The sequence below is a fragment of the Rhipicephalus microplus genome, chromosome X, assembly GCF_043290135.1.
Source record: "Rhipicephalus microplus isolate Deutch F79 chromosome X, USDA_Rmic, whole genome shotgun sequence".
In the NCBI taxonomy this organism is placed as follows: Eukaryota; Metazoa; Arthropoda; class Arachnida; order Ixodida; family Ixodidae; genus Rhipicephalus; species Rhipicephalus microplus.
The window spans coordinates 108,235,854-108,250,520 of NC_134710.1; the positions used below are offsets into that span (position 1 = coordinate 108,235,854).

The 14,667-nt window shown below is 44.3% G+C and overlaps 1 protein-coding gene across 3 annotated transcripts in view; it reads right to left on the reverse strand.

The window, feature by feature from the left end:
* NFAT (nuclear factor of activated T cells 3) overlaps positions 1-14,667 on the reverse strand; it is an 82,572-nt gene that overhangs the window by 47,566 nt on the left and 20,339 nt on the right. For all 3 annotated transcript variants that reach the window (XM_037427458.2, XM_037427457.2, XM_075877374.1), the window contains exon 6: positions 13,124-13,294. In XM_037427458.2, the coding sequence (XP_037283355.2) occupies positions 13,124-13,294 (171 nt within the window). The remainder of the gene's footprint in view (positions 1-13,123; positions 13,295-14,667) is intronic.

A 14,667-nucleotide genomic window follows, 5' to 3' on the forward strand; every position in this document is an offset into this window, starting at 1 on the left:
GTGTGTTGCCTTTTCCGGGGAGCCTCAAAGGTCCAATCACCTGGCATCGGCTCAACCCCCAGGATTCCCTTTTCCCCGGACACGGCTCAGCCATGCACGGCTAGGCGTGCGAGAGGTCGAGACCCCCGTTAGCTCAGGTCCGTGGTGTCACTACACACCAAACGCCTGCTTGCGCAGACACCCCTGCGGTAGACATGCTCCCATTTCGTTGTTCAGTTGTGCTTAGGAAACGGGATTATACGGAACTTCTGTTCCATTTGCCGCGACAATTCTCAATGCAGCATCGCCCAACCATTCAAATTTGAAGCCGTACACAATGTGAATAGCCAGGGCACAAAGCGCATCACATATCCACGCTGCAGTTCACGGCACTGAAAAACAGTCTTCTCGAGTTGCCAACGAGCACACCAGCATGCCATGAAAACTTCCAGGCTTGGCAATCATGTCTGTTGAGCAACGAGAGCAAGCCTGAAATTATCTAGGTGGCATTGCTGGTGGTGATGAATGTGCCATTGACACATCGCCAGCAACCTTATCACCATCATCTGCAGATAGCTGCTATGCGGAGTGACTGCAGTACAAGCGTGTCATGCTGCCATTCGCAAGTTCGCCAGTGCCGCATTGTGCGAGGCCGCTTGCACGTGTTGTTCATAAAATTCTTCTTTCTGTTAACCAACAGGCTACTCGCCACACCCGAGCACGATCCTGAGTGAACCATACATGATATATGTGTTTAACGTCCCAAAACCACCATATGATTATGAGAGACGCCGTAGTGGAGGGCTCCGGAAATTTCGACCACCTGGGGTTCTTTAACGTGCACCCAAATCTGAGCACACGGGCCTACAACATTTCCGCCTCAGAACCATACATGAAGAAAGCACGAATGCGTGCATACATTGAACTCCATGCGAACTGACATGCGACAACAAGAGCCGAGTAAGCGGCGTGCTGCACGCAACTAACCAGGGATGATTGGTTGAACAAGGCAGTACCGTGCTTTAGTGGAACCACCGTGGAACGGCGTGAGCTTAACCCGAGCGTGGTGGAATTCACTCGTGAGCAAACAGGCATCGTTTAACACTCGAAAAGGCCCAAGTTGTCAAAGGAGGGGTTGCTCCCACTTTTGAATTAAAATACACAGAGAAAAAAAAGTGTTTGGCTACTAGGGGGACTTTTTTGTGGGCGAATCCATATACAATGAATTACTGATATAAGAACTATTTGTCAAGGCACTTTCGAGTTGGTTATAAACGAGTTCGACTGCGTGTGTGTTTGTATATGTGTGTGTGTGTGGGGGTCATTCTACATCAAGTGTACCCGGTAAATTTTCAACCATCTCCGATCACGCTAAAAAATAATCGTGCAGGTATATGAATGTGAGAACTGGTCATTGCAGTGTTATATTTCAAAAAAAAAAAAAAAAACTTTTCTGCTGCCTAGAAGGCACTCCAAACTTTGGGCACCCAAGTTAAACGGTATCGTGCTAAATAATTTACACGATATGACTTGTTTGAGCAACCACTGTGACACAATTTTTTTCTTAATATCGAGGCGCATGACTTTCATGACTATGAAAGTCATGCTATATATTTAATTTATTATTACGATTCTGCGCCTTGGGACTATGAAGCGGTTGAATATAACCTGCACATTAATGGTCCGAGGGGAAAATTCCATTCTATAAAATTAGCCCTATAGCCTTTTTCAACGCTCTTTACAGCAGTACTACTAAATTAAGTGAGAAACAGTTGTATGACATGCATTATTCACTGCCGAAGAGCCCCGCTGGAACCTTGCCGTGACTTGCTATGCAGTGAAGGTGAGGCAAATGCAGGCTTTCTACTACCTTGTGGTTGGTTGTTCAGAAGGAAAAAATTTTTACTTTCTTGAAACAAAACTAGTCTTTTGAAACTTCCTGCATGTCTTACTAACAAACCATACTAGGCAACAATATGTGTGGCATATTTTTACTTAGACTGCTACATTGCAAAAATTAACTGCAATATGAGTCAAAATGCCATTTTTCCCAACTTGGTCACAATATTGTGGCAATGTTTTTGTTTCATTCACTTCCAAAGTATATTAACCATTTAATATTAGAAGATATAAAACAGAAAATGTGAATATATTACTGGCAAAGAAATGTGTACTTCTTATGTAAAAAAATGCTAAATGTGCAGCATACTGCAATTTTTTGCTAAGGCAAAAAATAAGAGAATATAATAAATAAATAAAGTAAATAGTCATGAAAGATAAGCGCCTTTAGATAAGCACCTTTAGAAGATAAGCGCCTTTAGAAGAAAAAAATTGTTTTGTAGTAATTTCTCTAACCATTAATGTTATATAAATTATTTAATGCAACACAGTTTCACCTGAGTGCCTAAAGTTTGAAGTGCCCTCTAGGCGGCAAAAAAATTTCTTGCTAAACATACCACCTTAATAACTATCTATATTGATTAAGTAGTCAACCTCGCGCCGAATGAACAACCCCACAGAGAAAGAAACACACGTAGACACCATGGGCGCTCCATGTGTGTTTGTTTCTCTGCGTGGTAGTTCATTCGGTGCGATGTTGACTATCTATTCAAGACATGCACCAATTAACCCAACAGTGAGTTCTAACTACCTATCATCAACATCATCAGCCTGACTATGTCCACTGCAGGACAAAAGCCTCTCCCATGTTCCGCCAGTCAACTCGGTCCTGTGCTTGCTGCTGCCAATTTATACCCGCAAACTTCTTAATCTCATCTGCCCACCTAACCTTCTGTCTCCCCCTAACCCGCTTGCCTTCTCGGGGAATCCAGTTAGTTACCCTTAATGACCAGCGATTATCCTGTCCACGTGCTATATGCCCGGCCCATGTCCATTTCCTCTTCTTGATTTGAACTATGATATCCTTAACCCCCGTTCATTCCCTAATCCACTCTGCTCTCTTCTTGTCACTTAAGGTTACACCTAGCATTTTTCTTTCCATTGCTCGCTACCTCGTCCTCAATTTAAGCTGAACCCTCTTTGTAAGTCTCCAGGTTTCTGCTCCGTAGCTAAGTACCGGCAAGATACAGCTGTTATATACCTTCCTCTTGAGGGATAGTGGCAATCTACCTGTCATAATTTGAGAGTGCTTGCCGAATGCGCTCCACCCCATTCTTATTCTTCTAGTTACTTCAATCTGGTGGTTCGGCTCCGCGGTTATTACCTGCCCTAAGTAGACATAGTCTTTTACAAATTGAAGTACACTATTACCTATCTCAGAGCGCTGCTCTCTTCCGAGGTTGTTGTACATTACTTTCGTTTTCTGCAGATTAATTTTAAGACCAACCTTTCTGCTCTCCTTGTCTAACTCCGTAATCATAAGTTGCAATCCATCTCCTGAGTTACTCAGTAATGCAATGTCATCGGCAAAGTGCAGGTTGCTAAGGTACTCTCCATTAACTCTTATCCCCAACTGTTCCCATTCTAGGCCTCTGAAAACCTTCTGTAAGCACGAGGTAAATTCGAGCAGGATTTCGAACAGGCTACTCTTAACAGTTGACCACATTCATACTATCAATCAGGTAATACAGAAATGCTCAGAATATAGCCAAACACTATACATAGCCTTCATAGATTACGAGAAGGCCTTTGACTCAGTAGAAATATCAGCAGTCATGCAGACACTGTAGAATCAGGGCATTGAAGTATATATAAACATCCTCAAAGAAATCTACAGGGGATCAACCGCTACCATATTGCTTCATAAAGAAAGCAACAGAATACCAATCAAGAAGGGTGTAAGGCAGGGAGATACAATCTCCCCAATGCTAGCTACCTATATACCTGCACAATTTTTTTAGCATGATCTGAGATGGTTGAAAATTGACCTGGTACACTAGATATAGAATGACCCACATTATATATATATATTTATGTATATAATATGACATAACAAGGTAGCGATGGTTGGTAGAAGCCGAGGAGAAAGAAGTGAGATGGAATAAACATGGCGTATGAGCCAGGCCACGTCTGCCATTCATCATAGTGTCACACGAGTGTGACAGGATGAAGAACTCGTAACCACTTCATCAATCGGCCATCATCACCGAACGCCTCAGCAAGACGCAGTGATTGAACGCAGACCATAGAAGTGCATCGCCACTGGACACCGTTGCAACCATCATGACGAAACCATTGACTGACCTTCCCATCCCCAAGTACACCAAAGCAGCGGACGATGGACCCGTGGAGGACTGGTTCCAGCTGTTCGAGCTCCACGCTACCACTGCATCATGGTCGGAACGGGAGATGATCGCCAACTTCACTCACTACATCTCCGGTGAAGCATTTGAATTTTACCTGTCACACATATTCGAAAACGATGAATCATGGCAAAATATCAGACAAGAGATGATTGCCCGTTTTAACGACTATGACAAGGACTTCCTCATTACCGACCACCTGCAACAACCACACTCAGCCGTCACAATCTACGCTCATTTCCCAAGGAACATAGCCTTCCACCACGTTTTTCTTCACGAAAGCAGGTATTTTGCAACTCGTCGCTTTAGCACACGACACGGGACGTTCCTTACACACCTGATGCACTTCTTTCTTCATCTCGCATACGTGGTCCACCACCTGGTTTTCTATCACACGGCTTTTCAAGCGCTCCTGACGCTCACCGTTTGCCTCATAAGGATGCCGTGTTCACGATAGACGAGCTGACGCACCCGGAAAAATATCCTGTTGAGCCATGCTCCTTCCGCACGGGCTTGTGCATCACCGTCTGGTGCACACCCACTAGACAGTCGAAGCAAAGCAGAAGGCTCAGACGCGTCGAACAATGCACGCTGCCAAGCGCAGGAGCCCTTCTTAGTGAATAGTGCAGAAGAAGCCTCTCAAGAGCTTTCTATCAACTCTGAAGCATTATCTTCACCGCCCGAACAGAATGACAACAGCCCACAGACTACCAGCTACCAACTGGACACCACATCAAGTTGTCAAGAAAACCGGCATGATGTTCAAGAAGTGCTCCCACCTCAGCACGTTCTGATGCAACAGCAGCAACGCTAGCAAAAGCGAGTCCAAGAATCACAGACACTCCAACGGATACACCAACAAGGACGATAACTCAAAGCTAGCCTCTTAAAGCAAACTCAAGACAAGAGGCATATCCGCATAAGGTATCTTCGCCACAAACACACACGGCCTCCGAGATTCCTAACACTGGCCGTGTTTATCGTGCAAGGGTGCTTCGCTGACAGTCGAAACTATCCACCCGGAAATTTTTTGGCGCCAATAAAGTTCCTTTCGCTTTAGCGCTTGTGCGTGCCACTCTGGCTTCTCTCGCAGCGCTTTCGCGAAGCGTTTCGAACTAGAACTAATCGAACTAGAACTACTTCGAACTAGAACTAACCATCACACACCGATTTGGTCTGGCCACCCTGGCTATCTTGAATGTTTACCAGCGCCACCTCCGGAGTACCCGAGGAACCGTCGCCTGCCATCGCGTCGTTTTGTTTATGCGGCCCATATGGTGTTTGGCTAGTCTAGTGCGTGGTTGTGCGATCGTGTGAAGTGTGCTCTGCAACGCCAAGCCTAGGTGCTTCGACGCTCGTCAGCAAACTCCTTTGTTCACATCGTGAGGACTTCGCCTGCCTGCGATGGTCCCCACTCCGCCTTCGACGTCCTCGCCGATGGCATCGAAGCACGGAAAACAGTACCGTCGGTTAACGATAGAGAAGAAAGCCGCCATTATTAAGTTAGTGAAGAGTGGCCGATCGCAGGCTGATGTGAGCAAGGAGTTCGGTATTTCCAAGCAAACAGTTTCCGATTTCCTGAGGAACAAAGACAAGATCTTGGAAGCGTCCGAAAAACCGTCTGGTGCCCAAAAGATGAATGCAAGACAAGGTGTTCATCCAAAGCTTGAGAACACTCTCGTCGTGTGGCTTAATTCAATGATTACTAAGCGGTTGCCAGTCTCGGGCTGCATCTTGAAACAAAAAGCGGAAACTCTCGCGCTTCGAATGGACATCACAGATTTTAAATTCAGTGATGGATGGCTGAGAAACTTTAAGCATCAGAATGACCTCAAGTTCAAGAAGATGTGTGGCGAAAGCGGCGCCGTCGACGGTGCAGTTATTGCGCAGTACCGCAGTGGAAAACTCCAGTCTTTGTTGCAGCAGTTCTCCGCTGACAACATTTTCAACTGCGACGAAACTGGCTTGTTTTACAAGCTGCTGCTGGAAAGAACACTCGCTTTTGCTGGTGACGCATGCCATGGTGGCAAGCATAGCAAAGAACGGCTGGCCGTTCTTGTCGGCAGCAACATGTCTGGCAGCGAGAAACTTCCTTTGTTAGTAATCGGGAAGTCCAAGAGCCCGAGGCGTATTAAAGGGGCAATGCTGCAAGTGTTATATGAAGCCAACAAAAAGGCATGGGTAACGCAGCAGTTGTTAGAGAGTAACATCCGCAGGTTGGACAGGAAGTTTGAACAACAGAACAGACGTGTTCTGCTCTTCGTTGACAACTGCGCTGCTCATGGTCACATCAATCACTTGAAGGCTATCCAGCTGGAATTCATACTGCCCAACACGACTGCGATCCTCCAACCGATGGACCAAGACGTTATCTGTAATCTGAAACTTTTGTACCGTTCACGTATACTCAACCGCATGGTGCTGTGCTCGGAAAACGGGAAAGGTTACAGTGTTGACCTTCGGTCTGCTGTCGGAACGCTTGCGGACGCATGGAAGGCAGAAACACAAGACACGCTTTGCAACTGCTTTCGCCACGCGGGCTTCGTACTTGACACAGAGGCAGCAGACTTGCCTGAAGAAAGAGACAGCGTGACTGACTTGTGCCCTCTCATGGATGATACTATCAACAACCTCCGCTCTGCTGGTGCTTCCATGCCCACGGAAATAACTTTTGAGCGGTTCGTCGACACTGACAACGAGCTCGACTTCTGCGCAGAGCTAACCGACGACGAAATAGTCAGTCAGGTTATGGCGGATTCAGACGACTCCGATGTCAAAAAAGAGAAACCAACGCCTGCGCCACCTACGACCACCGAATTTATGCGAGCATTGATGAGGCTGTCATCGGTGTACAGTGATAACATGACCCTTGCTCTGATCGAGGCGAATGTGATCACATGCAAGCGGAGCGCCGTTCAAACAAGGATCAACAAGTTTTTCAAGCCACTGCAGCTCTAACACCGGCTGCCCTGATGGCACCCGCTGTCGGCTGCATGCATTTTTTTTAACGGCTCTTTTCAGAGCCACCCCACTAATGCTTTGGCAGAGTTCCGGAAGTCTGGTACTTTGACCTTGACCCTCTCGATCCGAGAAATATCAATGAAATGGTGCATTTTTTGCTTGCATTGAAAAACATTAGCAAAATGGTGCGTTTTTTTTTTTTTTTTGCTTGCAGTGAAAATTTTCAGTAAAATAATGCGTTCTTTTTTTGCCTGCAGTCATTTTTTCGGACTGCCCGAATTTTCGGAGTTTTTCGCTCCCTAGAGGGTCCGAAAAATCGGCAGTTGACTGTACACTCACACTGCCATGCAATGCCCTTGTTTTCAACCAGTTTATTAAAAAAAATTACTGACCAGAGCCTTGGCTTAGCAGCTTATAACATGTCACATTAGTGTCAGGTATGAAAACACTACTTGCTTTCAAAAGAAAGGTAATGTTGTACTGAAGTGCAGATGTTTTATTGTAGAAAAAGAAAGTTTCACTCATGCAAGGATCGACCTTCTGCCTTTAAAATATTGAGCCTGAGTGCCTGATACTTTTCGAAGTATCACCATGATAACAGGAACGAAAAACATGGTCTTGTAGCGGGTACTTATCATTAGTAAGGACTCCACAGTGGACAAAATAATAGACACTTCATTTGTATTCCATCAAGGCAAAATGTTACTTACAGTACTTTGAATAAACTACAGTGGATTCTGGGGATATATCGAACTTGAAGCAGATCACGAACTAATCTGATATATTGATAATTTGAAATAAGAAATATGCATATTTAAGGCTTATATTAATTCAATGCAACTCTTGAAACGCCTTATGGAAATCGTGATAAGCGTTAACATGACAGCGAAACTGTTGATAACTGGTGCCGTACATGGTTAATGGAATTGAACATAAACAAATGTAAAGTCATGCGCGTGTCCCGCAGTGTTTGCAGTCAATTTACTTACTACTTAAATGACATACCTCTTGAATCTACTAACTCGTACAAGTACTTAGGCGTCCACATAACATCCAATCTCTCTTGGGCAATGCACGTCGAACAAATAATCAACAAAGCTAACCGTACGCTTGGGTACCTACGCCGTAACTTTTCCAAAGCTCCATCTTCATTGAAATTAGCCCTGTACAAAACATTAATACGACCTAAACTAGAATATGCTTCTTCGATTTGGGATCCCAGCCACATTAATTTAATTACATCGCTTGAGCTAGTTCAGAATAATTCCACACGCTTCATATTATCGAACTACAATCGCACTGCCAGTATATCTGCAATAAAAAATAATCTGTCCCTGCCTACTCTGTCACTTCGAAGAAAAGTTTCCCGCCTATCAACTTTTCATAAATTGTATCACCACCCCATCTTGCGCGACGAACTTATTTTGCAACCCCAGTATTTTTCCAACCGTGTCGATCACCGTCACAAGGTTGGAATTATCACCTATCGTACTAACACAGCTGCGCAGTCGCTCCTGCCTCGTTCTTCTCGCGAGTGGAACCACCTTCCCCCTGAAATTGTTGCTATTAATGACAACCATCTTTTTCGTGATACCGTAGCTAACATTGTATACGCAGGACCTATTTAATGTATTTTTGTTTGTACGCTGACTTTTGCTTATATTCGTACTAACGCTGTATTTTTCCCTCCCCACCATGTACCATGTGTTATTCAATGTAATCCACTCCCCTCTGTAATGCCATTTGGCCCTGAGGGTATTATAAATAAATAAATAAATAAGTGTCGCTTCGCAGGACTGCAGCGGTCGAATATAGAGGGTGTGTTTATTACGCGGAGAAAAGAACAATTTTGGCAATTGAAGTCAGGGGTGCGTTTATTATGCGAGTGCGTTCATTACATGAGTAAATACGGTAAATGCACTTTCTGGGGTTCAGCATGCTGCAGCATTCGATATATAGTATGTTACGCTCTGTTGGAGTTCAATGTACTTGTGCAACGGTCCTATAATTTTGCATAGGAAATTCAAAAGGATTTATGAACTGTTCGATTTAGCAAATAATTCAATATATCCGATTTCAATATAACCAGGATCAACTCTATATGCCAAACCCCCATAAGAGAAAAAAAAACACACAAAAGAAACAGAAGGGGCCACTTCTGTTTCTTCTGCCTTTATTTTCCTCTCGTAGAGGTTCAGCATCTAGTTTATTCGAAGTAATGTACCAACTAACCCAGCGTTGAGATCCTTTAGTTAAGAGTACTGTATTTACTCACGTAATGAACATACTCACATATTAAACGTACCCCCAACTTCAGTCATAATTTGGATTGTTTTTCCCGGGTAATAAATGCACCCCCTACATTCATCCGCGGCAGTCCCAGTAACCAACACATGGCGCCTCCTTGCCCGTTGGATCTGTTATTTTTTTATGATTATTCCGACCCCCCTCGACCACCTCAGCTCCCTCGCTCCCTGCCTCCACCCCCTGCCTCACACCGAATTGTTTTTCTTTTCATCTGCGCGTGGCACATCCACAGTGCTTTTTAATTATCTATGTGCCACAGCAGGGTTCACGAATGGTGTGAGTGTAGACATCACAGCTGATGAGCACACAGCTAGCGAAGGTCACGAAACTGCCGGTGCCAACCGATGGTCGCTTCGTACAAATGCGAAACTTTAAGGCTCAACCACATGCATGCAACTTTTGAGCGACGACAACAGGATTGGCTGTCGCCACGGCTGTCGCGAAGGGCCATTCGTCACTGGTTTCTGGAAAACTAGAAAAAAAAATCGCTTGTCGCCCAGGAAAGATCCGAATATTTCCACAACATGATAGCACCCCTGAATCTCCCTTCGATTGCAATTTGCTCGTGCTTGTTATTCGCGCGTACTTTAAGGAACGCAAGCTATAAGCTACCTTTTTTACAGTAACTTCTCATGTGGACAGCAAGGCGTAAGCCGTATTTTGTCATTAATCTTGTTATCGATGAATTGTTATGATGCTGCAGTTGTAGCCTGCTGCAATGTTGGTTACTTGCTACTATGTCAATGGTGGCGGTGCGGTCGTCAAGCGAGGTTGCCGCGAAGTTGGCCAAGTGTGTCGTAGCACACGTTTCTGGGTGCCCCTCGAGATCACCACTGTTGCGGTTAAACGATTGCGAAAAAAGATAGCCACGAAACGCTTTTAACTCTTTCGCAACTGCGCCATAGGGCGTCGATCCCATGGTATCGACGTTTTTTAAATGCACCGCCAAAACTTTGTTTCAGTGGCTGCGAACGTGTGGCGCCCTCTGATGTGTTCAAAAATAACTATAGTTTCGGGTTCGATTTCGTTTTGCTGTTTTTACCGCAAGGAGGCACTGAGAATAATATAAGTTCGAGTCGGGGTGACGACGTAGTTTGGAAATCATGGATGCGGCGCCATCGCGCGCTCCTCGATGCCAAAAGGCAAAAACCGAGCTCTTCGGCCGCTTCAAAGTCCGATTCTTTTGAGTACAGCAGCAGTGAGGAGTCTAGTGATGATGTTCGATCATTGGACTTCAGTTCAGACAGTGACATTTCATCACAGCAGCCGGGGACATCAGCCACTGTGCGCACATAAGTTTTGTTTTAGCGCTCACAATGTATAAATGCAGTGTGCGGTCTTTATAACTGACGACAGTTATTTATTTTGTTTCCTTAGTGTCACCGCAACATATGGTGGAGATATTTTGCCCAATGCTTTAAGAAGTTTGAGCCCAAGCAACAGCCCGGAGTCCATATTGAAGCTACACGACGGAGTGGCACCTGGCAGCTTGCAAGAGCACTGGATTTTTTTATGATTTTTTTTACGGCTAAAGTAATCAGGATGTTGCGTGACAACACAAACAAGTACGCCTGGATAAACATTATTGACAAGCCCACCTATGCTCGTCATGACGGCTCATGGGAAGAAGTGACTCCGCTACAGATGATGCATTTCATTGCGATCATCATCTACATGGGAACTGTTAAAGTACCACGATTGCAGTTATACTGGAGCACGGGGAGTATATACAGTGGCCTTCTTCCATCAAAGATCATGCCCCGAAACCGATTTGTAGCTTTACTAGCCTTTTTACACATATCGGACCCGGACGACTTCGCAAGTGAAGCTTTTGTTGGCAAGATCTGGAAGGTGTCATGGCTTTTGGAGCACATCAATAAGACATCAGCAAAATTTTTTCAACCAAAGCGGGACCTCTCGGTTGACGAACGTATGGTGAAGTCCAAAGGGAGATAAGGAGTGAGGCAGTATATTCAGGACAGAATGACTAAGTGGGGCTACAAACTTTGGGTACTAGCTGACTCCGAAACGGGGTATACCCTACAGTTCTCTGTATACACAGGCAAGCGTGAAAGACCAGGACCACATGGCCTAGCCTTTGATGTGGTCAGCAGCCTGTGCTCAGAGTATCTAGACCAGCGGTACAGGATTTACATGGACAACTTCTACACCTCTGCGAAACTTTTTGACCATCTGCTGTAGCGCAAAACCCTTGCCTGTGGTACCAGCAGAAAAGATCGCCGATGTTTCCCAACTGAGCTGAAGAATGTTGCCTGGGAACGAAGAGCTCAGCGTGGAGACGTTCGGTGGCTTCGTGATGGCAACATTTTATATATGCAATGGAAAGACCGGCGCGCCGTCAACTTGATGAGTACCATTCATACAGCCAATCAGTTTGTCCTGGAACCTACAATGTCTTGAGGAAATGCATGCGCTGGTGGAAAACCCCATTTTTTCATTGTGTGGACATAGCGTGTGTCAACAGCTTCATCCTTTACCAAGGCCATCGGAAAGAAAACCCAGGAGTCCCAGAGCTGGCCCAAAATGCCCGATTCGACCAGCTTGCTTTTAAAGAGCAGCTCATTCAGCAGATCTTGGATTATAATGATCGATCAAGACCGTGCCCCATATCCAAGTCTAGAGCCAATTCGCCACCAACCCCAGAAAATGGAGAAGTCGAAAAACTACAAGCTGTGCTATAAAAAGAAGAAGGTAGAGCAGAAAACATATAACAAGTGCAGCACATGCGAAGTGCCCCCATGCTTCACCCCCTCCCGCAACTTCTTCTCTGAGTGGCACAGCAGTCACCACCTCTGGCTTGAAGGGCCATGAAAAATAGAGTTTATTACATACAGAAACGAGACTTTCCAGCATGTGAGCTGACTTCATGTGTAACTTTTTGTATATTCCAGAATTTTGAATTTAATTTTGCAGCTTTGTTCAGCTGCATGTGTATGTTTTGTTTAGTTCGGTTTCATGTGTTTTTTCCTTTGTTAACAAATAATATAAAAAACAGTTTCATACCTATCAGCCTGTAGTTATTTTTGTTCGAAAGCTTGATTAAAAGTGTACAATTTGGTATATCACAATGCAAAATACAATAAAAATTACCCCCCCAAAAATGAGATCGAGGATATCGAAAATCGGGCCTTTTTACACGGTTGCGAAAGAGTTAAGGTGCGTGCGGTCGGCGCGGCGACAGCTTGCAGAAGATAGCGCAATCAACCACCGAAGATGAGTGAACTGCAACAAAATAGTCTTCAAACAGTGTACACGTATGTCAATTGCGAAAGGCTAAGTGACCCAACTTTTTTTTTTTACATTACCACGTTTCTTGGTCATCCTAAAAAGGTTTTCATAAAGTTTGTCCCGCATAATAACCACACCCCAAACTTTGCTCCAGTTTTTTGAGCAAAAAAATATTCGCCAATTACGCGAGAAAACACATCTTAGACTTCACGATACCAATGTTATGCCAAAGAAAAGAAGCTGAGTCAACAGAAATTTAGTGATGTTTTGCACTGTAAAAAAATTAGAGCTTGTGGCTTATGTCGACACTTAGCATTTACAATGTAGAGTAGTGATGTTGCAATGAATATAACAGTACAACTAACCTTGACAGTCGGGAAGCCCATGCCTGTGCGATCTTTTACAGCTCCACGGCTGCCCTCTGTGAGGTAACGAGCCCGGTGCTGTTCTTCAGGCTGGGAAAGTATCTTTAACTCTACATCTCCACGCCGGCTCCGACTAGGAAAGGACATGTACAGGGTGGGCCGCTTGGCAACCTAAAGAGAAACAGCCACAAACATGGTAAAAGGTCAGAACCCTCGAAGGCGCATACTTCATACAAATATCAGAGAAAATAAGAACCTTTAATCTATGACATTTTCAATTCATTACAAGACATAACAGTATTTTTAAAAAGCCCGACTTTATCTGTGCTCAACAAATTGCACCCCCCACTACAGATACTTGCACTAAGACTTCAACACGCACAAAAAAATAAAGGAACAAGCTGCTCATATAAAGTGGATTTCCCTATGCTGTTCACTCTTTTTTTTTTTTTCATGCGAATAACAAGGCCTCCTGTCTTGGTGTCAATTCTTTCCTAGTGAGGCAATACCGTATGATACACAGTTGGTTATAATATTCAGCTTTAAGTGCAATAACATGGCAGTTAACTGCCAAAGCAGTGAAACTGATGCATTAAATAGTGGCACTTACTATTTTGTTACTTATTATTATGCCCAGCTTTACAACAAGACTTGACATTCCGCACAACATTGCTGGAGGTTGCACTGATAAACTGTGGTGCTTTGACAAATAAAACTCAAGCCCATACGGTAGACTATGGCACATTTAACAAACATCGAAATCAATGAACACAAATTTCTACCAGTAGTTTTATGGGAGTCCTAAAACATTACATGCAGGCCAGTGTGCTATCTGTTAGTTCAAAAGTTCCCTTGATGGTGCACATCAAGAACTACAACCGTGGTGCTCTAGATACTGAACTTTAACTAATACAGTCAAACCAGCAATAGCAAATAATAAGAACTAGAAGGCACGTTCAGTTCTGCATGGCTGTTCATTAATTTATTATCAAAAAAAAAATGATAGTCACTCGTCACAACAAGACATGGTGGGGGAGCTTTCCACATTTCAATAACTAAAAGAAAAAAAAAGAGTAAAAAGGAGAAAAGAGAGATATGACAAAAAAAAATGTTGCTGCACTCTGGCATAGTGCTCATATGAAGTATTTCCCCACAACATTGTCCCACAGTCGCCTTTCCTGGTGCCAGCTACATTAGTTAACAAACATAAGTCGCAGACAGTACATAATGGGCAAATACTGCTGCCGTCAGCTCTACTGAACATGCATGCACACACAAATGGATCGTTCATGTTTGCACCCAGCAGCTGCGGGACGGATTCCATAAACTGAGCGACGAACTTCAGCTTCGGATCGTCTGGGGCTCAGAAGCAAACCAGTGGCGAAACCAGGGCAGTCTCATTACCATCGCTATCGAGCAATACTAGCCCCCTGTGTTTGGTAAACATGTGAGGGACACAGTCGACACGGTCGGAACAAACCAACTAACAACACATTTATTAACTACTTTTTCTTCAATGATATCGTCAGCCGAATTATTATAAC